The sequence below is a fragment of the Dermacentor andersoni genome, chromosome 2 (assembly GCF_023375885.2).
Source record: "Dermacentor andersoni chromosome 2, qqDerAnde1_hic_scaffold, whole genome shotgun sequence".
In the NCBI taxonomy this organism is placed as follows: domain Eukaryota; kingdom Metazoa; phylum Arthropoda; class Arachnida; order Ixodida; family Ixodidae; genus Dermacentor; species Dermacentor andersoni.
In genome coordinates this window covers 98,417,616-98,443,709 of record NC_092815.1, presented here as the reverse complement: position 1 = coordinate 98,443,709, position 26,094 = coordinate 98,417,616, and the positions used below count along the sequence as shown (strand labels likewise).

Below are 26,094 nucleotides of genomic sequence, written 5' to 3'. Positions count from 1 at the left end.
TGACGTCGCCACCGTGTTTTTTCACACAAGTGTCGTACACTTCCTTTTCTTTTAAGTGCGGTTGGATCGCGGGCGTAGATGGGGCGTAGCTTCTTTCCGCATAAATGGGACGGAGTGCTTGACATGTTCAGTCAGTTGCAGCGACAAGCTGCGAAACGTCGGTGCAGCAAGCCGCCGGGTGCGAGAGAAAGGCCGTGTCTGCTGTGCCCGGGGCACAGCAGACGAAAGGTGCCCGAAATGTCTACGTTCACCCATGACGTCACGTCCGCTATAACCCATGATGTCACATCCGCTCATTTCCATGGCGGCCGTCTTACGGAGCCGGCTGCGCTGCGAAACGGTCCGTATTCCGTGGCCACTTAGAGCGTGAGTAATTCATATTTCCACGCTATATGCATGTAATAAAGGATTGGGGCTGTGAGCAGTTTGATGCGTTACCATTAGGTACCTTGTGCGCATATTTTGCCTCCTGGCCGCGTCAAATTGCAGCCGGCATGTGGAATGGGCCGTGGCATCTTATATGGAGCTGCTCATGTGAGTGGTATTGCCTCCGTCAGGATCGTCAGTGCGTGCACAGAACCATTCAGTAGTCTGGTTCAGGAGAGAATGCGCGAAAGAAAGAGGACGTAAGAAAACACTGGCATGACGAGCTGTTCCGTCTGATCGCGTTACATCGTGCTTCTTTTCTAAGACCATCTCGCTCGAGCGAGAGGATCGTAGAACAGCATTACTACTGCTTTTTTTACAGCTGTGCTGCTGCTCATTTAATCATCACCTGCATTATTTTAATAATACAAATGACATCGCTGCGCGGAAGAGCGTCTCTTGAAGTTTCCAAACAAGAGCCAATGCCGCCGTGCTTGCTGCATACGCGCTTGCCTTTCCTAACGCAGTTAAGACGTGGCACTAGCTCTGCTACTGCGTGATACAGGGTCACTGTGATAAGAAAATTAAAAAGAACAAACGAAATTAAGGCAGAAAATGTCAAACGTTGCCAAGCGTGATAAACGGACCTGCCTCGCTAGATGAGTTGAAGAAATCGGCGTCCTGAAGTCAGCTTCGCCGCAGTAGACTAGTGTTACGCGCTGAAGCATGTCAGAACTGAAGAGTGACCGCTTTCACCGACATAAATAATATGTGTTCCTTAATGATGTACGCGTGCACCTGCCGTCTCCTGTTACATTACGTGCGCCGAGGCGCCTAAGTGTACTGGCCGGCCTTCAGCGCTATTTCGGACGTGGCTGTGATGCTTTGAACCGTTGGTTTGTCGACCTCGTAAGCCAGTTAATGTTTACACGGCCATTTTTTTTCTGAGCTGTTGATTTCTTCCATAATAGCTACGTAATTTCGTAGTTTCCTGTTCAACTGCTTTGGTCATATGCGAGTCAAGGTGTTCTCTTTAGTCGAGCGTAGTTTTCGAAAGCGAAACGACGCTTTTGCATCAGCATATAGTGCCGTCGCCCTCCTGTATTGCGGTGAATTGTAATAAAGCACATTTGTCAGTTCAGAATGTAAAGACCCTTGCCCTTCGCTTTTGTAATAATATGACTCATTTTAATGAGAACATGTATTCACTGCTAAAAACATCCACATTGAAATGGAGATATGAACACTGATGGCAGCCTGTGTGATGTTTTATCCCTTTACTTTTTTGTGTACCTGTCACGCTGCCATTATTAAATTTTCCTGTACTTCGTTAGGTGCTGACGTACATAACATTACATCACATCTTAAGAGCCACTGTGTAATTAGTGTTTAAGGACCAGTGTGATGGCTTTACTCAAGAAAGGTTTGGGTTATGTTGTTGTGAAGGTTTTTTTTGACAGGTAGCTTTCTGAGAAGAAATCAGATGTCAGGAAATAGATCTCAATGGCACAGTAATCTTGGCTGCCTTTTTCTCAAACGTGCCCTAGACATAATTGAGTGATTTGCACTTGCAACTGGACAGCAGCCTTAGCTTGGGAGACCAGTGATATGGCATATTTTATCAAACTAGGTGACACATAGCATTACCAGTCCGAATAGAGACCTGTTTAAATGTTTGTCACCTTTAACACCTACATTTTCGACCATGAATTCAGAAAAAGCTGTAGCACATTTAGAACCTAGATTTTAAATGCTGTATAAGTTGGCTTCTTGTTCACTGCAGCTGTGCTCGGCTTCTGTCCAAACGGGAGAGCACTTCTGCACAGCTTATTAGGGAATATTCTTATTTACATACCTTCTTTTTATTTATCTCGCCTACAATCACAATCAAATGTTTATGGCACATGAATGTGCTGTGCATGAATCTAACTTACAATGCCATGTTCAACAGCACAGTGCATGTAGCTTGTGTTGGTTCATTCAAGCTAAGCATTGCTACAGCCTTTAACTGTAGGTATCATGGTATGAGAGCAGAGAAATGGATATGCAAAGACAGTTGGGCACATTGAGACAACATCTTTGTTGTGTGTGAAAAGGTGACAGATACACAATATGGGGAGAACGCATGCACTTTCATATTTTCTCGCGCACAAAAAAAGCCGGAGGAATAAGGTTTCTTCACTGTGCCATAGAAACTATATGTTTGCTCTCAAAGGTAATTCTGATTCATTGGATATGTTCCTGTGCTGTGTTTATTTTCTTGAGTGTGCTTTAGTTTTTGCACGTTAATGTTTCAAACTCGTTTTTATTTTCACAGACTGAACATCCCACGTCTTGGTTTGACTTCCTGGTACAGGATACTTGCACTTAGCATGGAGTGATGAAGCAGAGCAGTGTACTTTTATTAAATGTGCAGATTTTAGCAGTATAACAGCAGTTCATGAAAAAAACATGTGTGCTGAAAATAAAGTGTTTTTACCCACATTCCTCGTCTATTTATTTATTAATACTGTCAACCCTCATAGAGGGTCATAACAGAGAGGACAATACAATTACATAAATCAAATATGGACAATGTCAATGCACGTAAAGTTGCTTAACACTTGTCAATTCACAGTTAATAAGATGTTCACGTGAATGCTGTTCAGCACACTTCTGAGATTTATCAAAATACGTACAATGAATATCAAGTCGCACATATCACTTGGCACTTCAAAACTAAATCGAAAACTCCCATAAATATGCCTCAGCAGCATTTTCAAAGTCGGTGACATCCTTTAGGCTAACAATACTATTTGGCAATTGGTTCCACATTTCTATCGCATCCAGGAAAAATGAGCATCGATGTGTATCACTGTTGGTATGGTCCGGCTTTATGACGTAGTCGTGGTTAGTTCGCGGGTATCTTTTGCCTGGAGCATGTAGATATTTGAGCTTATCAACCTTAAGTTGATCCTGCATTATTTGATAAAGCACCTTCAGCCTATATTTTTTCCTACGTACCTCAAGAAGATCGAAGTTGCAACGCTGTAACATAAGCGTGACCGATTCCTTCCTTCGGTATGTCGAACAAATAAAACGCGCCGCCAGACTCTGTATCCTTTCCAACTTCCTCTTAAGCGTCACTTGATGGGGACTCCAAACAACGCTGAATATTCTAGTATCATCCTAATGAAGGTGGTGTATGCAATAAGTTTTACATTACGCGATGCACGTTCCAGTTTTTTTTTCTAAGAAAATATAACTTTTGATAGGCAGTCATGCAGACGTTATCTATATGTTGGTTCCATGTCAATTTTGCTCATATTCCTGTATTCTCTTCAGCAAAACCACTTATATGGGGAATTGATCATGATAAGTGCTCATGAGCATTTTAAAGAACAGCCTTGAACCCTACTCATGCACTGGTAAAATGTATAGATGCAGTGAAATTGAAACAGAAGGCAAAATAGCAAACATGATGCAGTATTTGTCAGACAATTATGTCAGCAATTTTTGCATAAAATGATTTACTTAGAGCATACTAGCACTACAAAGCACCCATCTTTCTTGTTAGGCATACATTACTACAAGGTCTTTAAAGGTGGCCACAAGAGAGATGCTGGCTTTAATGAGGAACTATAGAGGTTAAAGGCAGCCATGAAAATGTATTAAGAAATTATGCAATGCATAGCATTTACTCAGTTCAGAGAGCTTCCAAAGTTGCCATAAGGCATTGATAGCTGTGGATGAGGGAACAGTTGTAGCCCTATTTGGAGCATGAGAAATGAACATTAAGATCGAAACATAAGTAACAACCCGTAATGCAATTAAAAAAGCTTGCTATACTTTTAAAAAGACAGTGAAATGAAATCAGTCACACAATTTCCTTGTCTTTTTACTTCATTTAGGTTCAATATACTTATTTTAGTAACACAAAAAAGCAGAGTGGTGAAGCACATAAGAAAAATGCTAATCTGTTTTTATATTCTGCTTTCTCTAAATTCAAAGTTCAGTAAAGTTAACTTAGAAAGCTACGGTGAAGCCATTGCTTCAGCCTGTATGGTGCATAACAGCAGCAATCGCCAGCCTAACTGCTCGGGTTTACAGTGCCTTATTTGTATTGTATACCTTCTAAGTGCTGAGCTACTGGAAGATTGATTAAGGTGACCAACATGCTGAACCAGTAGATTACTGAGTAAAATACATGGAGAAGGGTGGAAAGATAGGACAGAGAACAGGGGATGTATTCTGTGTCCATCTAGTGGAAATGTCCATTTCATCCGCTCCTGAAGTTCTGATTGGCTGGGCTAGCATATGCATGAGAAGGAGACATGCTCCCCCAGCTAATTTGCACTTCAGCAGAACAGGATATGGACATGTCCACTAGATGAATACTTACAAAGCTATTTAATAAAGTACTTCTGTAACCAACATGCCTGCTATGCCATCCTTGCTTTCAATGTCTGTCTTAGTAAAAGTCTGAAAGAACCAGGTTTGGTGCATGAAAAGTTTTCCTGAGGGTGTGTGCCTTGAAGCCCGTAGTGGTAATCACAGGAAACGGGGGTGGATCCAGAGTAGCACCAAAGGGCAAGCCTTCATCGAAACAAATATGGAGGGAAGTGACTGCATGCTCAAACTTGTCAGCTCACAAGTTTGCCAAGACCAAGTGATATCAGAAGTTGATGAAGCCTACATGGTTAATGTATAACCGCTTAGGCCAAAATTATTTAGGTACTTTTTATGAGGACTACATATTTACTGGAAATCTCAAAATAATTATGTTAGTGCAGAATACCTTCCACTAGTTGTGACGTCCTTGAAAGAATGAAAATGTTTGAGTTGTACTTGTGTGGTGCATGAAGTTACATTAAAAAAAAAAACTCAGCAATGGAAACAAAATGCAAAGAGTAGTATTCGAAATAAATTGCCACCTCTTTAGGGCTAGATGAATTCAAATAATAATAATAAGCAAATGAAGATCGGGCATACAAGATAGATGTTCCAGCTCCCACTTGAAAGCCTTGTTCACAAAGATTGTGAACAAAGCTCCAGTTGAACCAGTTCTTATTTTTCATTTTTATGGTTGGCATCTAATTTTAAACTACTTACCGTGCCTCTTTTGACAAAACCAGACAGGCTGCCGTCAAACTCTTCACTACTTCAATGCAAATAATTGGAGGTTGGCAAATACATTTTTCTAATAGGAATAGTAGGTAACGAATAGTCAAACACTGATGCATACAGTTACAGCAGGCATATTTATCTTGGAATTCAGCACCATGCTTATAGTGTCTAGTAAAAAAAGGACAGCTATCAAGGAAGATTAGGATTATTTTTAAGCAAAAGTAATTATACCTCATATACTTGAAGCAGATGTAGTGCTTCTGAAGAATCACGTCCAAACTGCACACACTAAAACATTAAGCTGGGATATTCAAAAAGACAAGTACATGTTTTGCTTGCCAAGTGACTTTTAGTGTGCTCAATTATGTAAAGTGTGCTATTATATGATTAATGTAATTTGCTAATGTAAAGAAAGAACAAGCCAAGATCTCTTGCTTCATATATATGCGCTGAATCAAGAAGGTAATTAAGTAAGAAGAACACCAGAAATAAACACAAATATTTGTGTGCTTTCTGGCATAAAATAATTCTCATGTAAGCCACATAACATGCTTTCCAAAGCATCCCCTACCTTAACTTACAGCTGCATCACATGAAGGCACTTTCTAAGAACACACATGCTTCATGATCATTCACTGTGTTAGTGACTCCCACTGAAGTAGACTGAGAACATATCTGGGCATTGCATTCAATAACTGATGTAAAGTGAAAAGACTGCTGCTTGTAGGTATGAATGAACCAAGTGAATAAGAAATATAGGTTCTCAAACTTCTAGTAGTAAGTGTGGCAGCACTTAAGAAAAACATATTGCAACTAAACATTGCAACACATGATGAGATAACTGAAATAGCTAGGGAGAGTTTAATAGACTAATAAACAGGAAACTGCAAACTCCCAACATTTCTGAATGCTTTTCTTCACATGTACTCACCTCATAAGTATGACTTCCCTTAATGCTCGAACCTCTGCCTTAATTTCATAATTTCCCATTCTCACTGCTTCACTCATGCTGATTGACATCTAGCACGAAGGTTGGCGAAAGTAGCTGAGCATGTGCATGTGTTGTGAGGCAAGCTGCCCACATCTGGTAGCCGCATGCCAATTTCTCAGAGTAGATGAAAGGGAAGCCTTGAGGGTAAGCCATAGAGAAGACCTCGGTTCAATGATAACTGAAAACACCAACATGGAAAATTTGGACTGCCCACAGAATCAGCAGAATTGACATAGCTTGGAAAAACTGAAAAGATGCATTATAATATTTATGTTACACAGGTTCCAGTCAAGTTGAAGATTTTCACTGTCTAATAAACTTATAAGACAATACATGACCAGCAATACTGTATGGAAACTAAACAATTTTAATAAAGTCACCTAGAAGTCAGGATGGAGAAGTGACTAAATTGAGGATGCTAAAATGGATGAGGTGGAGGCAGATTGTGAAGACAGGTCTTAAAAAATTAACATTCAACACACACTTAAGTTGGCAAAGATTGGACTCAATGTTCAAGAAGAAATTGACTAAGATAATTTATTGGTATACATACATGAGAGAGCAGCAACAATACAGCAGAGACAAATGTCATTCAAGAGGAAAGGACGTCAGTCTAAAAATTAACATTTGATCAGAAGAATGGTTATGCATGGGCTTAGGCTCATGTACAATTATGTATGGTACGCATGATGTCAGAGCTGCATAGCATAAGGAACTGTGGCCTTACATGCCTCGATTATGAAATGATGTGGGCCAAGAGTGGAACAAGGATAGCATCAAGAGGGGGCCTCCTCCAAAATGAGAATGGTAGGGAAACGGGACGAGAGAGATTTTCTGCGCAACAGATACAGTCACATGAGTCATAGTCATATGAGTCATAGTCATATGAGTCATAGTCATAGAAACCATGACCCAAGGAGCTGCACAACAAGGTATATAAATTCAAATCTCTATACAGTTAAACCTCAGTATAACGAAATTCTCGATATAACGAAGTATTTAAATTTTCATAACCTCTTCTCCATAGAACACCATGCATTTAGAGCATCAATATAAAGAAGTGTGTTTGTGTGCAATTTCAATATAAAGAAATATCGCTTCTGCCGCAGAGGAGTGCCAATTGAGACAATCAATGGTAACTTCCGCGGACGCAGATAGTCAAATGACTGAATTACAAGCGGCTGCTTGCAAACGCACCTCTCAAACTGCGTGCAGCGCGACAAGAACAACAGCTTGGAGCCGCATCATGTTCCGTGTAAGTTAAGTCCAAGTGCGATCAGATCCTATCGCGCCCCGCGCACTTGTGCTTTAGGTGCGAGTGAAAGTGTGCGAGGGTGAGACAAGAAAGATGGTGGCTTCATAAGTGCGGCTTCCCCACGCGAGCAATGGCAAAGTGGGGAAGGAAAGCGAGCTCGCGGTAACGCGATCAAGCGCACGCGAGGGGGCGGAGTTGAAGGGGGGGGGGGGGGGGGTAAGTTGGCGCGCGTCTCGGCCATGACTGCGAGTGGCTGTAAGCGCGGCTGAGCGCATACGCAGCCGCGCACCCTGCTCTAGAGGTAATCTGCTGCGTGTGGAAAGAGCGGGCATGCCAAGACTGGGTGGCATCATGTAAGCTGTTTTCCGGCACGTTTAGTATTGAAGGTAGCGCATATGCGCAATCTCGAGTTTTGATGACCCGTTGGAACGAGAAGCAGACGAAGCATTCGCTCCCAGCTGCCGGCGCTTTTCATGATAGCGTCGTCGCAGTGCGACCGGACGACGCTTTGGGGGCGGAGTGCACGCGAAAGCATGGCGTCACTTATAGTTCGTACCGCTGATGTGAAGATATCGCACGACCAGCTTTATTACTAAAGCCGGTCGTGAGATATCAACGTGGCATGAAACCGTATCATTCATCGCTGACTCCTAAATTCGTCAAAATAAAATGTTTTCTCATTCAAACTTGCTTTTTTTTATTGCCCAATAATTCGTAAAATTGCATGGCCCCTTTACGTGCAACAAAAATCGATCGGCGACTGTACTCATTTGCATAACAGATCGAATTTCAATACAAGGAAATTTCTATATAACGAAGCGAATTGCTGATTTTACCTACTTTGTTATATCAAGGTTTGTATAACGAAATTTCCTGTTCTCTACACGGGGGTGGCAATATGTGGGCTTGTTCGTTGATCATCATGGAACGGCATGTAGTGTAGCGCAGCAAAAACACGAACACAAGAAGAAATGAAACACAGACACAAGCGCCTAATTATGTCTGTGTTCTGCTTTTTCTTGTGTCCTTGTTTTCGTTGCATTACACTACATGACATTCAGTACTTTCACTGTCACATTCATGAGCACTGAAAACCTAGAATCAACTAATATCTTGTCTGATTTGCCATAATTAAAAAGAAAAATGTGGGTATAGTAGGTCTAATTGAGTTCTGGTGATTTTAGTATCACTGACATATAGCTTTTAAGAATGTTTAATCGTTTCTTCCGTTAAGGCAGAGTACATGCTCAACTTCTACAATAAGTGTGAACGTAGGCAAAAACGACATTTTTGGCTCTTGCATCAATTTTATGGCATGTTGCGTGATCTAATCAAGTGGTTTCAATTTGACGAAATTCTCGATTTAACAAAATAAAACCTCACATCTCAATAAAATTTATTAACTAGACTTACTGTACTTTATAACCAAAGTACTGTATAACTATAAGCAGCTACAGCTGCCACGAGTGGCGAGCAGAATTTAAAAGGAATTGCTTTAGTCAAAACACACCGAGCGCTGCTGGTAAAGTACGCGCCGCATGCATTGGGCAACTGCGGGAACCACGGTACCACACGCAGTTATTCAAAGCAGCACATAAAAGTGCCGCGGACTCAAATTGGTTAGTAAATGCATTCGGAACCAGTCTTTTGATTACTCAATTAATATATCAGCCACACACTCGCATAGCACGGCCACGTGGCAAACGCGGCCATGCGGACGCTTCACTATGCGTGGATCAGCTGGTTGCAATATTGGGGCACTCTATGGGTGCATGTTTAAAGCACAGCGTTTTTTGCTTATCGCGTGATCGTTGCGGGTGCTCCATGGCTGAGTGTATTGCATGGTACAGAATTGCCCCCAGTACCAAAAGTACACAGGTAGGGCGGTCCGTGCAGATGAAGCGTGAACGCGAGCTCAACATAACCACGTCGTCAATATTCTGTAGTGATTATTTATGCGAAAGCGTCAAATGGCCCATTGAGCAAAAAAGCCGGCGTCTGTCGTCTCAGCGAAACAGCACCTCAAATCCCATTGGCTGCGACCACGTCACGAGCGCGCCTCTATGAAACAGAGTGGGTGAAAAGGTACACCTGCTGTCGCTATAGTGCACCAGGTGTTGCGTGTGGAAATAGGGCGTCGCCGTGACACCACGTCATCCTTGCTCTCGCAAGCCGCCGCCCGGTCCGTACCTCCCCCCTCCATTGGGCTTAGCTGCTGCGCGTGCCTGCCGGCCTTGGTGGCCACTGCTGTTTCCTGGTCTCTGGTCGTGCAGCACGTCGGTGGCATGCAGTGTTGGCACCGCAGGCTGCTGCTGCTTGCTAGCTTGGGCCCAATGTAGCTCTAGGGAGCATCACTTGCAGCGTAAAACTCGAAGGACTGCTCAGCGGCGTTCGATTGGGCATTAATGCTTTCGCAATCACAACTCAGATAAGACATACTTAGCTATGCTCATATGTTTTTCTTTAGTTGCCAAATGGATGCATCATTGTTCACCATTCACAGTCTTCAATTTCAAATTAGTTGTAATATCACGCCGGCGGATGCTGCCGCCTTCACACTGTGTAGTAGATACGCAGTCATTGCCATGCATGCACTCATCATCCCAAAGTCGTTATGCCTCAATCGTGATGACTCTAGAATTGTCATCCCATCGTCGATCATGCCATCATTGTCACCGCATCAGCATCATACTGTTGCCGGCATTTGACAGATGCATTACACAGATTAGCATTACCTTTTCAGCTTCTAGAACAGAATGCACGCGGTGATCTACCGCAGTAATATTATGAGAGACACTTGGGCGGAACAATTGCTGGCCTCAATCGCCAAGCCTCCCTGTAACATCATTTATTTCAATCTCCATAATAATCCTAAATTGTGTCACAAAACTTCTACAACAAATGTCAACATGGTTGCCATAAGACCTTGTCTCTCATGAAAAACACAACTATATGGTCATGTTCACTAACTTGATCTCCTCCATTGAACTTAGTTCTTGCGTTGAATGGATGCTTTTAGCATATTAAATTCTGCTACTTTGTGCCACTGCCTCCTTCTCCTGAATAAGCTAACTTAATATTGATCCACATGCAATTACTCAAATTCACTGAATGCTTTCTTCATGACTAAACACAATTTGTATGTTAACAACTCCCCATTCACAAATCTGTCTTTTGTCACTTCTGGCATGCCACAATGCTGAGTGTTTAGGCCCTTGATTTTTCTCATTTTAGATCTTGCAAAGAACTTAACGTAGAAAACTACACTTTCTGTTGATGACTGTGTGTTTTGTCGTGAAACAAGCAAACTCTGGCAGGTTCGTTTCTGTTCAAACAGACTAAACAAATGGCCCACTGAGTAAAAAAGCCAGCGTCTGTTGTCTCAGCGAAATGGAACCTCAAATCCCATTGGTTGTGACCACATTGCGAGCGTGCCTCTACGGAGCAGATCGGGTGAAAGGGTACATCTGCCGTCGCTCTAGCGTGCCAGGTGTTGCGTGAGGGGAGAGGGCGCCGCCGCAATGCCTCGTCATCCTGGCTGCAAGCCGGCGCCCAGTCCATACCCCCCCCCCCCCCCCCTCCCCACTGGGCTTAGCTGCTGCACATGCTCAGTGGGGCAATGTCTCCACTAATGTCTCTCCGGAGTGCCATCACTAGTTAAAAACCTAACATCAGTATCCTAGCAAAAAAAAACTGATAGAAATTTCTGCAAGTCTCTTAGGAATATGTATAGGTTGTACGGGTCCTTCTAAGAGTGATATATATTCCTACCTGACCCATAGAACTCTTTACCAGACTGGCAGGCAGCAGATAGATCTCATTGTGCTGCCTACAAGACCAAATAGCATGATGTATCAGTCTTTTAAACCCAGATAGAGATCATCATATGACATACAGGAATCTGATTGAGGCACTGATAAAGCATGTTAGAAATAGCACGCATGCCGATGCCCACACGCCTGAAGAGACGTTTTTAAAATGAACTGAATATACAACCCTGAATGCATTGCCTGCCACGTGAACAGATTAACAAACACAGTTGGGATATTAGAGTATCAAATAAAAATGAAGTGTGTAAACTGTGAAATTATCATAACTTTTTACAGCTTGTATGCAGATATATTATCCTAAAAATGTTTCAACATAAATTAAAGCACACGTTTTCAAAGCACAGCAGCGTTACTTAGCCTGTGAAACTACATTGGGGAAGTTGCATGAGAAAAGTATCAGTCCATCTTTGCAGCAGGTGTGCTCCAGTTCTTTTAATACAAAATTACATTTACAAATTTTGCGAGACGGATGTGCAACATTTAATGCATATCGAAAACAGGATTACTGTCATCATCATCATCATCATTATATTTATGTCCACTGCAGGACGAAAGCCTCTACCTTTGATCTATAATTACCCCTGTCCTGCGCCAACCAATTGCAACTAGCACCCACAAATTTCCTAATTTTGGTGCACCACCTAGACTTCTGCCATCCTCTACTGCACTTCCCTTCTCTTTACCCATTCTGCCACCCTGATAGTCCAACTGTTATCTAATCTGCGCATTACATGACCTGCCCAGCGCCATTTTTTTCTCTTAATGTCTATTAGAATATCATCTATACCCGTTTGCTCTCTTGTCCAAATTGCTCTCTTTCTGTCTCCTAAAGTTATACTTAGCATTCTTCATTCCATCACTCTTTGCACGGTCCTTAACTTGTTCTCAAGCTTCTTTGTCAGTCTCCAAATCTCTGCGCCATATGTCAGCACCCGTAAAATGCACTGATTGTATACTTTCCTTTTCAATGATAATGGTAAGCTCCCAGTCAGGAGCTCACAATGTCTGCCGTATGCGATCCAGCCCATTTTTATTCTTCTGTGAATTTCCTTCTCATGGTCAGGGTTTCCTGTGATTAGTTGACCTGGGTAGACGTACACCTTCACAGACTCTAGAGGCTGACTAGCGATCTTGAACTCTTGTTCCTCTGCCGGGTTATTTATCATTATCTTTGTCTTCTGCATATTAATCTCCCACTCTTACACTCGCCCTGTTAAGGTCCTCAATCATTTGTTGTAACTCGTCCGCAGTGTTGCTGAATAGAACAATGTCATCGGCAAACCGAATGTTGCTGAGGTGTTCGCCGTTGATCCCTACTCCTAAACCTTCCCAGTTTAATAGCTTGAATACTTCTTCCAAGCACGCAGTGAATAGCATTGCAGAGATTGTGTCTACTTGTCTGGCTCCTTTCTTCATAGGTATCTTCCTACTGTTGTAATAAAGTTTATTTACAAAAGCAAAACAAAGCACTTTCAAGACTGTGGATACTAACTGTAGCTCTAACATGTCAGGCTGAGTTTGTGAATGCCATAAATTAGACACTACCAACGTGATTTCATTAAAGCTACTTTCTGGGCTAGTTGGTGCATACTTGATTTGAAAATTATGACAATGCTAATGCATCGATCCACAAAGGAACAAGGACAAGACACAAGCAACATGACTACAAACATGACTAGGGTTTATTTTACACTCCATTATCTAAAGAATAAGCAAGCAACTTCAGCCACATTTAAACAAACACATAAGAGGAACAACATAGACTGAAGTACCAACTTCACCATGCCCATTCGTGCTCACAGATGCTGGATAGAACGCCAGGTCTAATTGGCACATGCTTTTATCATATTACAATTTCATATGAAGCTATTTTCTTTAGACTATGCACTTTTGCATTCATCCCAAAAGTGCTGTGATATGTGACAGAACACAAGTGAGCTTGAGCAAAAAGAACAAACTGGCATGGCACACTGACAGGAAGCAAGGAAACAGGACAAGCATCGCTATTGGTACAAGATCTACAGCAATATATCAGAACATGACAATACAGCAATATTATTTAAGCAAAAGTGAGTACAGATCTGAGAACTTATTCAAGTAAGAACATGGATTTACCATTTTTAAAACCACACATTCATGAACAAAAACAGCTAAACATCAGTGAACATATTGCAAAATCAGAAGACACAATTCTTCACTGGGTGCTAGTTCAACCACCGCACGTCGAAATGTGTAAAAGTAGTTTAACCTGTGTAGCCTTCAGCACGTGACAGCAAAGAAGACTATCAGAGCAGGCTTCATATATAGTGTTTGGAGTGTTTGGAGTTTGGATTCAAACCGTAATACACTGTTAAAATAAAATTTCACAGTTTGCTTGTTTCATTCAGAAAAAAGATAGTGTCTTAGTCATGCCGCCACAGTTAACGGATAAACTTGCACCAGCTACATTGAGTCAAAGGAGAAAATCAAGTGAGGAAGACAGATGCACGGTGTGAAAATGATGCTGTTGTATCAAGTAGCATAACTGCTCACTTAACATTCAGCTGCTTTCCATGCCTCTGCATACACACTGAGAAGCTTTACCTCTTCACCATCTGCTAGTGAAGCACTGTTTGTTCACTGTGATCACCCACTCAAGGCAGTCACGTGGTTAAGTAGGGCCCTTCGCTACATGTAAGGACACCGTCCTGAAACTGTGCATAAGTCCCGTAAAATATTGTCCTGTTTTGGCTACTGCAACTGTTCATCAGCAGCTGCATCACTACTGCCAACATGCAGACCATGCAATTCCCCAAGCACTTAATTAACAAGAGTACAATAATGAAGAGTGGCAAATTGGGCTAGCTGGTTCATTAGGAAAACAAGAAGCTATCGCAAGAAAAAATAAACACTCTAGAATTTTGATGGCTCTGGCTTGTTTAATATATTCAAACATCAAGAAGCTGATTATTACAGAACACCATAAAGCGTGGTGCACTGTTACCAACTGTTGTTTTTTAAAGCTATAACCTGTTATTACCAGACATTCATGTACCATGGCTGAAGACATACTGTTCATCGTTGCCATGTCTTGAGCACGGGAATTAGTCTCTTTCATAAAGGTTTCGTATTGTCCATTCAAAAATATTGTTGTCTATTTCTATAAACACATAAAGGTGCATAACTTCGCTGGGTGTTACGTAAACTAGTGGCTCCTCTCTCCTGACGCAGACTGAAAGGTGCTTTGCATGGAGAATTTCAACAGGAAATAGTTTCTTGCATTTCAGAATTATACAAGAATTCGCTCCAGTAAGAATTCTACAAATGAGAGAAAACGCACCTGAGAAGCTGACAAATGCACTGTTTTTAGTCTTTATAGTTCAAGTGTACTGGAGAGAGTGGAATGTTTGTTGGTTGACGACCATTCGGTAATATTCAGTGACACCTGTTGAGTCACAGCCACGGTTGTGGACTACAGCCTGTTTTTCACTTTCATCCAAGTTCAGGCCCAGCTTTCCAGTGCCCAACGAAACTGTCTGCAGATCAGCTCCCCTCTCCTGTGCACCAAAAAAACTCACTGCTTCTGGTGAAAGATTTAAACTAGCTATAGCTGCCTGTAACTTACAAGCAAGTACATAACATTCCAATATTTGTAAAGGAACATCATTAGCTCCACTGACCAATTTCACAAGAAGTTCATTTCCGCCTTCAAATACAAATGAACAATGCGACCAATGAGGTCCTAGTTTAGCCACACTTTTAGGAAGATGCAGGATTTGGTGTACATTGTATGCCATTGTACCCAATCCATACAAAGACTGTGCTCTCACAACAAACTCCGAGAGAAGATCAGATGATCTCATTATGGTCATCTGAAGTGACGATGTCTAGTAGAAGTATATAGACACCCTCCACAAGCAAACTGGAATGTCTGACATACTTATCCGGCAAAAAGCTATGAAGGCATGGTAATGAATAATGAAGAACCCACCACTTCCATTCACTAGCTTTCCAGATTGTGAAGTCTGATAATCTTCGTGGTGTACGTGTGAACCAATTCGGTGGCTTGATTGCCAATAACCTCCTGTTTAAAGAGGCTAAACTTTGTTGTGAACCAATTTAAACATCTTTTCTCTTTTAAACATGATCACATTTTTATTCTTTTTAAGCTGTTGTATGGTGTATATTTGTTCCAACAATCTTTCCTTTCTGAATCCTGGGCTTCATATTTGATTTATATGTATTGTCTTTTGTGATAATATAAATGCATTATTTCTGACTCATTTTTTGGGCAAATGAGGAAGCTTGCTTCTCCTTGAAGCACATTATACCTATACAACACACATAGATACTGATAGACTATAGATCTGGCAAACTAATATGAATACACTATTACACTAATAAAAAGAATACACTAGTAGACTTGTACAAGCAGAATAGCACAGATACGTCCAGAATAGAACTAAAAGTAATTTTATCAGTGTATCAGTTGTATTGTTCCATAATGCAATAGAAAAAAACTGATATAATTTTTATTAGGTTGCCCTATCAGATTTTTTGCTAGTGATCTTTCAGTGTAAATGCATATCAACTTTTTGACTAATGCTAATAACTGAACCCATGGCTTTTTGTGCTGCAATTTTTCTTGGACTCCTGCTTCCCTTAAACTTATACGGTATAATATGCTTGCAAGATCAAAAAACTGGAGTATGCTTCATCAATCCGGGATATACCTACAAAAAACACAACTCTCATATTTAGTTGAAGCCATACAAAACCAACCTGTAAATTTTATTGCAGCTGCTTATTCCCATACCGTAAGCTTATCAACAATTAAAGCTTGCATTGATTGGTCAGGCTTGTCAACAAAAAAACTTACCCATTTATTTCACAAATTCTCAATTGAAACATATGTTATTACCTCCTTGTATCTCATTGAGAATGAACTACAACCTCAAGGTACAGGTGCCAACTTGCCAAACCAATCTTTACTATTCCTGTAAAAGGCAGCCTCAGAACACACACACGCACACACATATATATCAATGAGCTACAAGGAGGTAATAAAAACATGTTTCAATTGAGAATTTGTGAAATAAACAGGTAAGTTTTCTTGTTGCCTAGCAAATCAAGGCAACCTTTAATTGTTGATATGCTTGCGGTATGGGAATAAGCAGCTACAATAAAATGTACAGGTTGGTTTTGTATGGCTTCAACTAAATATGAGAGTTGTGTTTTTTGTAGGTATATCCCGGATTGATGAAGCATACTCCAGTTTTGATCTTACAAGCATATTATACAGTATAAGTTTAAGGGAAGCAGGAGTCCAAGAAAACTTGCAGCACAAAAAGCGATGTGTTCAGTTATTAGCATTACTCAAAAAGTTGATATGCATTTGCATTGGAAGATTATTAGTAATATGAATACCTATGTACAAGGTGCTTAATAAGAACAGAGTGTTTAATTTTGTAGGTAAATGTGTTAAAAAGACTAGTCATGATGTGAAAATCTCTTCATTTTACTTTTACCACCCCACCTTACCACCATTCTACCTTTACACACACACACACGTACGCACGCACGCGCACACACACACACACACACACACACACACACACACACACACACACACACACACACACACACACACACACGCATATACATACCATGGCACCCATTCCGTAACTCTAATGCTCCATACGATAGAAAATACGATAGAAAACTGGGCAAGTTGTTGAAGCTTCATGGCAGCTACTGCATGACAGATGCCGACAAAAGTAATAGAACGGGACAGGATACAGCACTATCAAATGAAGTTTTTTGAAAGAAAACAACCAATATATAACACACATCACGTGACCAACACCCGGCCCCCTAGCATATGCAGATACATACCAAAACAACCTTCACATCACCGAATGCACATGTTTTGATGGCAACACACATGTCACGGCTGATTAATCAATGTAAAAAAACAATTCCTAAGGCACAATGCAACTCAGTGGCTTTAGTTAAGATCTAACACGGCAACCTCGCTATCTTGCAGCGAGATGGATGGCTGGCTAACACTTAGTGAGCTTTTCTTTCTAATGTGATAAGCCTCCATTAATTCATGTGAGAGCTTTTCACACCTGTGTGAACAGCAGAATAGTACTTTCAAAAACTGGATGATGCCCAATGCTGCAACAATGCACAGAAAGGTGTGGATGCGCAAAAACCCTTAAAGAAACTATGGTACTTCCTTAGTCTAATGTTTAGGCACCTTCCAGTCTGACTGATATATATTTTGTAGGCTTCAAGAAAAAGGAATCGAATAAACAACATTTCGTGTGCAAGAGACAAACTGTATGCTATATTTCACTTTGCAGTCCTCCCTGCTCAGACACCCGTTGTGAAGAATGTGCTTGTTTATTGCTTCACATATTCCCTTCAGCTTATATTTAAATGAAAACCCAATCCTCTCCTGGAACTTAGAAGCCACCTTTTTCTGCCTGTGCGACAATTAATAGAGGGGATAATGGCAACTTTGTTCCGCTCTTGCTCCTTAAGCTTCTTCCACCCTGGTTGCACCTTAAGTTCCTTAATTAACGTGTTTCAATATAAAAAAGCCACTGAAACTGAATAACCTGCCTCATTAAGCCTTGTCACCAGATTCCTTACACTTTCAAGGATAAGGTGAGGATAGCTCTTGGTTGGGGCATCTCTAATTGTGTGAGTGGCAATACTGTACTTAATAAGTTTTGAATGGCTAGACCTATAATTAAGAAGGGGCTTAGAAGTTCTCGACTGATATCCCCAGCATAGGTGATCCCACATAAAAGTAAGCCTGATATAAGAAGTTGCAGCACTTATTTTTTCTGGAACTTCTAAAGTGAAGTTGAAACCTTGCTATTGTTCTCTAAATAGCTTCAGTACTTTGATGACAGCTCTGCGAAAGTTATCATTTGCTCATGAAAAACAAATAATCATCCAGGTATCTGAAAATTTTAAGAGCAAGCCCACTCAGGTTTTGATTATTTTCTGGTCAACATAACTTAAAATATTACTGAGCACTGGTGCAACACCAGAACCTATGCAGATGCCAGCATTCTGGACACATATTTTACCTTCTCACTAGACCAAAATTTACCTTAAATAGAAATCAAGAAGCTCCAGAAAGTTTGCAACAAGAATTTTACACCTTTCAGCAAATTCCAGCTAACCTGTTTGATTGTGTATGCAGTCCTTAACAAACTGCAAGAGACGCACCTGCGGCAAAGAATTGTATAGATCTTCTGCATCTATACTAAAGCCTGTCCATTTTCTCAGATTATGCTCCTGCAGGAAGTGTACAACAGTCTGAGAGCTGGCAGCAAGGAATTGGTCGTTGATTCCCAGCCTGTCAAGGTGGGTCTGCAGAAATTCTGAAACATGAAGCCATGATTTATATTCCGACACAATGGTTCTGAAATGGATTCCCTAAGCTTGTGTGTTTTGCACTGAAGAAGGCGCATAAAAGAAGACCTTTTTCCACCTTAAAATCATTTGAGACTGTTGTCAAACCAAACTGATTCAACTTCGTGACAGCTCAACATTTTATGTCAGCTATATTGGTATAAATTTCATTAAAATTTATGTCAGTGGCTGACACACCCTCCTCCGGAAAAGTGCTTTCCAACTTGACAACACAATGTCCTTTTTTGTCTCCAAGAAACCTTCAAGTTTCTGCCCCATATGTTAGCACAGGTAGAAGGCCATGATTCTATGCTTGATTGTACACAATTATATATATATATATATATATATATATATATATATATATATATATATATATATATATATATATATGTACTTTGTATTCACCATCCAGGGCCAGGGATCAAGAGAAGCCAGACACCACTGACCAATTTCTGACTAAAAGAATTAATTTTTGACCTTATACATCTTGTTTTTACTGTACATGTCCCTCACCTCCATCCAGGTTCCCAACATTTATATTTAAAAAGGGTCTGTCCTGAAAGTAATGTCAGTAAATTTATTGTGATGTGACTGTATGTCAGAGCGGTCTAACTGGTTGAAACTAGTAGTGACGGAATCCAGCTAAGCAGCGGTCCGTCACTCAGTGTGCTCCGAACATTGGAGAGTGTTGGACGGGCCTGTCCGTGAGAGCTGTTTTTTATTCTTGTGCAAGTGAAAATGCAGCGCTCATTAGAACAAAGATTTGCGATCAAGTTTTGAGTGAAACTTGGCAATACCGCTGCGGAAACTGTTACTATGCTCAAGACTGCTTATAAAGAACATGCCCTGTCAGATTGGCAAGTGTTTCGGTGGCACAAGGCCTTTTGGAAGGCCGGGAAGAGGGCGACGACAAGGACTGCGCTGGATGGCCATCCACGACCGCTACGACTGACAATGTGACACGAGCGAGGGAACTGTTGAACTCAGACCAATAATTAAGTGTTCGTTTAATGGCCGATATGTTAAACGTTCCGAAAACTCAAGTTCATGAAATTGTTACAAACGATATCGGCATGCGGAAGGCGTGCACAAAAATGGTTCCAAAAGTGCTCACTGACAACGAAAAGTCACGCCGCGTGGAAACGTGCCAAGTAAATCTCAACATGTGCAAACGTGAGCGAAAATTTTTGGACAACGTCATTACAGAAGATGAGACTTGGGTATTTGAATATGACCTGGAGACCAAAAGGCAATCATCTGAGTGGCACACACACTCGTCCCCTCCCCAGAAGAAAGTGAGGATGAGCAAATCAAAGATCGAGATCATGCTCATCGTTTTTTTTTTTTACGTCCACGGACTGGTTCATCATGAGTTTGAAGAACCTGGAACCACTGTGAACTCCAAATTTTATGTGGATGTCCTCGAAAGACTGAAACGCATGGTTCAACATATCCGGCCGGACATTTCACACAACTGGAAGTTGCACCACGATAATGTGCTGCCTTCATCGTCACCGACCACCTGGTTAAAGCAGGGGTGCCAACGATCCCCCAGCTCCCGTACAGCCCAGGCTTGGCTCCCCCCCCCCCCGACTTTTTTATGTTTCCATGCCTCAAAACACCCCTGAAAGGCAATCATTTTGGGACAGTGGACGTGATCAAAGCAGCTAGCACCACAGCATTAAAGGCCATTCTGGAGGAGTACTACCGCAACGCATTTGAGAGCTGGAAGTCTCACTGGAGCCGATGTATTGACGCAAAAGGAGAGTATTTGAAGATTTTTAAAATTTTTGTAACAACAAATTCAATAAATGATTTTTAATCGCCTTACTGACATTACTCTCAGGACAGACCCTGTACATGCACCTTGAAGGTATGTATGTGGAAAGCATTTCAACCTCTGCTTGCTTTTCTGGCATGGAATAAAATGGCCTTTTGTCTCTAAACCGCTTACTTTTAAACTATTCCATTTGGTTCATTTTTCTAACTTCTCCAGAGTTGCATTCACAACTTTCATAGTTAACCGGCTCCGTTTTCATTCTTGCTTCCTAAATTATGCCCTCCTGTCATGCATAATTTGGAAGGCCTTCTGTTAGCAATGGGTATTGTATTTCAAGACTATCAGTGCAATGTTGCATGAAGAAACCTATTCTTGGAATGAATTATTGTTCAGCTTGATATCATTATACTGCTGCATGGTTGTTATTTAACTCTGCAAGAGAATGGTCCTGCCATCCTACCAAGAGTGCATTTCATGGGTATTACTCTCTTTCTTTTGACATTAGTTTATGAGGCTCATAGATATGTATCTGTGTCAACAATAACACCTGACATCTAATTTTGTGCAACATGCACTACATTTAATCAGATAAAAGTTGCATGTTTTGTCTCTTGGACCAGTCTGCTCAATGGTAGGAGGTCGAGACCACAAATGAGAATGGTTGGCCAAGATCTGTGGTGTATGTCCCGCGTTATGCATCTGACAAGATTTCATGGTGGAAAGAAGACATATCAGACATGATGTGATCTTTCTAATTATTGTGCACAGAGTTATCAGCATGATAATATCCTTAATGCTATAAAGAGTACCTCCAGCAAGCAGTCTATATGCTTATGGCTTTTTGCTGCTTATGGCAACAAAATCCGACATCCTTTGAAACATGCTCACTTGCTGTCTGATGCACAAAATGAAGAACGCTGCCTTCTTTAAATTTATTAGCAACAAGAAAGCCACTCTGGAAGCAATTATATACATACACAGCAACACACACTAAAGCCTGCAAATGGGAGAAACACACAAACTAGGCTAACAATAAAAGAAACCTGACACCAAAAAAGCGTTACACGTTACTCAAGTATGCACATTCAACCTGAGTTAGAGAGATAGATGGTCGACTCCCGCACTCCTGTGCATGCATGTGGATATGTTAAACCTCAGCTACTCTTTCTATATCATAACTATCCCCATGTTTGTGAAATCTGGTGTACAACCGCAAGAACAATGATGGCTTGACAGGTGGTTCACCTTTCACTGAGTTCTATAAGGAGGATGCATCAACTCTTCCAGCCAATGTACACATTACCACATGAAAGCAGCAGCTTATAAACAGCACAAATTATATATTTGCCACGTGTTATTAAACTTACATCATTAAAGTACATTAGAAATGGTGCTAAGGCTGGTGCACAATATATGCATATACTTTAAGCAATCAAATAATGCAGGAGCTTGGAATATGATTGACTATTCTCGGAACTGCTTTGATAATACAAAAGTCAAGGCTTTGTTTTTGGCATCACCCACTCCAATTCGTTTTCTTTTTTTTTTTTTCAATTGAAGCTTTGGCAAGGTTTATGCCATGCGCATCGACCGTGATTTTTCCTTGTTCGTGCACGGCCATGACCATAATACAAGAAAATCGCCCCAGTAACGCAGTGGTCCCTGCCTACTTTTTCGTATACTTTACCGCAATACATTACGTATGCTTCACCGCATATCATGACTGTATTGCGGCAAAGCTAATTTTATGGAACTGACATTATGTAACGGATCTTTTGTTCTTCTGCTGCTCGCATGAGCTTAAGCTCGAAAAACCACAAAATACAGACTTGGCTTGCTGCTAGTTGATTTCTAGCTAACATTTCGAGTCGTCCACGTTGTTTACAAAAAAAAATCGGTGAAGTTTCTCGCGCTCGGACGCGCTTCAAAAAGCAGCGTGACCACCTATAATTAAGGCAGTCATAAGCGGCAACGAAATCCACACAAGATACATCAACTTCCACAAAGCTACTGGGCAACGCCATCAATAACTGGCACAGGGGCCACCCAGGAGCTGGCAAAAGCTGCGATGACATCCACACAATTAAACCACGTCGCTTTCCACAAAGCTATTGGGCAACACGATCAGTCACAGGCACAGGTGAAGTCCGCAAAACACTACATGGGCAGAACCACTACGGCCATACTCAATCACTTCGCCACAAGCTCTCACATCTATCGACATCAAACAGCTACAATCACTTCTCTACAGCCACGGAAACAGGCGAAGACCGCACGGGCAGAACGGAAGCACCGATTCAGGGCTCTCGTAGCGTTCATCGCTTTAGCGCCACCTATTTAAAAATAATATACGGAGCCAAGCCAAACCATTATTTAGCGTCTATTTGGGTGAACCTAACGCTTTTGGGCCCTAAGCGTTCGAACGACCAGGGCACTATAACGCTTAGCCCCCCTTTCCACTCCGTCGACCGGGTCGCAGGAACGGCGGCCCGAGAGAAAAGCGATGTCGATGACTTCCTGGAAGAGGACGCCAAATGGGTTCGTACCGTGTTTCGTATCAACCGCACCGCAGGAACTCAATCATTTATTAGCAGGCAACAGACATGACTCTTAGGTCGGCCCGTTTATTTCCGCGTTTTTTTCTCAGGATCCGCCGCTTGATGTCCTCCGGAAATGATACGGCGGGTATCATTGTCATTGGCGACGAAATTCTGCGCGGCGACATAAGCGACTCGAACGTGCATCACATCTGCTCGCGGCTGCGTGCTGTGGGCATCCGTGTGGAGCGGGTGTCCATCATTCCCGACGTCGTGCCCGTAATCACCGAGGAAGTGCGCAAGTTCTCCGCCTCTTACAGCTACGTATTCACATCGGGAGGCGTGGGGCCGACGCATGACGACGTCACGTACGAGAGTGTTGCCAAAGCGTTCGACGAAGACGTTTTCGTGCATCCCGAGGTGCTCGCATCTTACCAGACATTGTACGGTCCCAGGTCTGAAGCCGAAATAGCGATCAGCAAATTCGCGACCATTCCACGTTCTTCGAGAATACTCTTCGGTGACATACAGCGGCCTAATAGGGTACTGCGCTTGCCCTTGGTGTGCGCCAAGAACGTATACATGCTTCCCGGTGTGCCTCTGGCGCTTGAGGCTCTGTTTCCACTGTTCCTCAAGGATTGCGAGGACAAAGGCCATAAGATCATGTATCTTACAGAGCTGTTCATTAAGTCTGACGAGCTAAGCATAACAGCTTCTTTGAACAAGGCTGTGGAACGGTTCAAGGACAAGGTGAAGTTTGGATCCTACCCGACGTTGGACAGTAACTACTACCGCGTGCGCCTTGCTATCGAAGGCGAGAAGGAGGAAGACGTGGCCGAAGCGAAAAAGTTTCTCCTAGACAACCTGCCAGATGACTCGGTGACTCAGTTCGACCGTGATCCTTTGAACAATGCTTGGCAGAAACTGAGTACTTTGGCGGAGCGGAAGCCACACATTGCAGCAGCACTAAAAGTTATCGAGGAGGCCCTCGCGAAGTACACGTTGGAGGGAATATGCGTGGGGTTCAGTGGTGGAAAAGATTGCACTGTTATTCTTCACATGCTATACTCTCTGCTTCAGAAGCAACTGAAGCCCAGTGAAACAGTGCTGCCGAAAATCCAGTGCCTCTTTGTGCACAGTGAGCAACTGTGGCCTGAAACAATATCATTTATTCAGAACAGTGCAAAACTTTACAACTGCGAACTAACAACCATATCTGAAGGTAGCTACAAGGTTGCTTTGCAGCAGTACCTAACCTCAAAACCCGGTGTCAAGGCTTTCCTTCTAGGCAACCGATCCACAGACCCGGGCGGTGCCAAGCTCAAGTCCTTCATTCCAACGGATGAAGGGTGGCCTCAGGTGATGCGTGTCTTCCCTGTGCTGGACTGGTCATACAAGGATGTCTGGGACTTCATACGTGACCTCAGTATTCCTTACTGTTCACTCTATGACCAAGGGTACTCGTCAATTGGAGAGAACGAGGAGCCTAATCAAGTACTAATGTACTTCGACAGCCGAGGTGCCAAGCGGTTCAAGCCAGCATACATGCTGGAAGATGCGAAGCTAGAGCGCTGTGGCAGGAAGTGATTTTCAAGAAGGTGCACTACATATTGGGGAGGAGCTCTGTTGGTGAACTGGACTTTTCATGATCTTATATGGCATTATTGTATGAAATTAGGTGTGCCTTACAACTGCACCACTCATTTAGGATATCTTTATGCATGTGGTGGACATAGTGTACTAAAATGTAGGATATTTACATATGTTAATTGTTATTGTTCTTAAACTTCTTGTCCGCCCATTTCTTTCATGAGTTATTCAGCAACACACAGGATCTGTGCAGAATGACCTTTCTGAATGTTGTCTTGTGACCAAAGTCCAAAACTTTCTTTTACAAATTTTATTGGTCATGTCCATAATCTGATTTGTTAAATACAATAGGGTCAAAGCAGTGAAGAAAATTTAATGTACCAGTTTACTTAAATAATAAAGGAAAAATGAGACATCCACCCAAACGTAGCTAAGTGCTACGAAGGAAACCCATACGGGTTCCTCGATAGAAAAGCTTCGCAGTTGAATAAAAATTGGTCCGGGACTCGAACCTGGGGCAGCCGCTCTATCATCTGAGCTAACCAGGCGGCTAGCAGATGGCAGGCAAAGTCGAATTTATCAACAACTCAGAAGCAAAGGTAAGAGTTCGCCTGCCATCTGCTAGCAGCCTGGTTAGCTCAGATGGTAGAGCGGCTGCCCCGGAAAGGCGGTGGTCCCGGGTTCGAGTCCCAGACCACAACGAATTTTTCTTCAACTGCGAAGCTTTTTTTTTCGAGGAACCCGTATGGGTTTCCTCTGTAGCACTTAGCTACGTTTGGGTGGATGTCTCATTTTCCCTTTATTAATTCTCTCCACCTTGCGGGTTTCCGTAGAACTATTACGTCAGTTTACTTAATGAATAAATGAAATTTGTTTCACACTGGTACCTGAAACAGCACCTACTTGTTTTCACACAAGTTGCTTGTGTGACTTCTGCAAGCACATGAAGCCCACTTGCGATAAGTGAAGAAAAAGCAAAGACTATTTTCTGTAAGTACTGTTTTTTTTTTTTTTATGTGAATGACGTCTGCTCTACCTTTGCTGAACATGTGCACCTATATCATCAGTTGTGAGCTATAAAGCATGTCAGATGTGTAAAAGCTGCGCTACACGTGGCATTTTATTTGTGTGGGTCTCTTTGCCGATGTGTATCAGATCTGTGTTTGCAGACATGTAAACGTAAGGCTGTATAAATTAGGAAGAACCAAGAATTATAACCAGAC

At 42.0% G+C, this 26,094-nt stretch overlaps 1 protein-coding gene across 1 annotated transcript; it reads left to right on the top strand.

Annotated features, from left to right (window-relative positions):
• The first annotated feature begins 17 nt into the window (after positions 1-17).
• LOC126541579 (FAD synthase-like) lies at positions 18-25,757 on the top strand. The gene is made up of 3 exons (XM_072286484.1): positions 18-190; positions 23,244-23,282; positions 23,392-25,757. Exons 2-3 carry the CDS (start codon positions 23,248-23,250, stop codon positions 24,866-24,868), a joined length of 1,512 nt encoding a protein of 503 aa, XP_072142585.1. The 5' UTR covers positions 18-190; positions 23,244-23,247; the 3' UTR covers positions 24,869-25,757.
• The last annotated feature ends 337 nt before the right edge of the window (positions 25,758-26,094 follow it).

What these genes read in the sequence shown, in the direction of transcription:
- LOC126541579 (XM_072286484.1), top strand. Translation starts at nt 23,248, where the DNA reads ATGTCGATGACTTCCTGGAAGAGGACGCCAAATGG. An exon ending in TGGAAGAGGACGCCAAATGG is followed by an intron (nt 23,283 to 23,391) that starts GTTCGTACCGTG and finishes TTTTTTTCTCAG; the next exon opens with GATCCGCCGCTTGATGTCCT.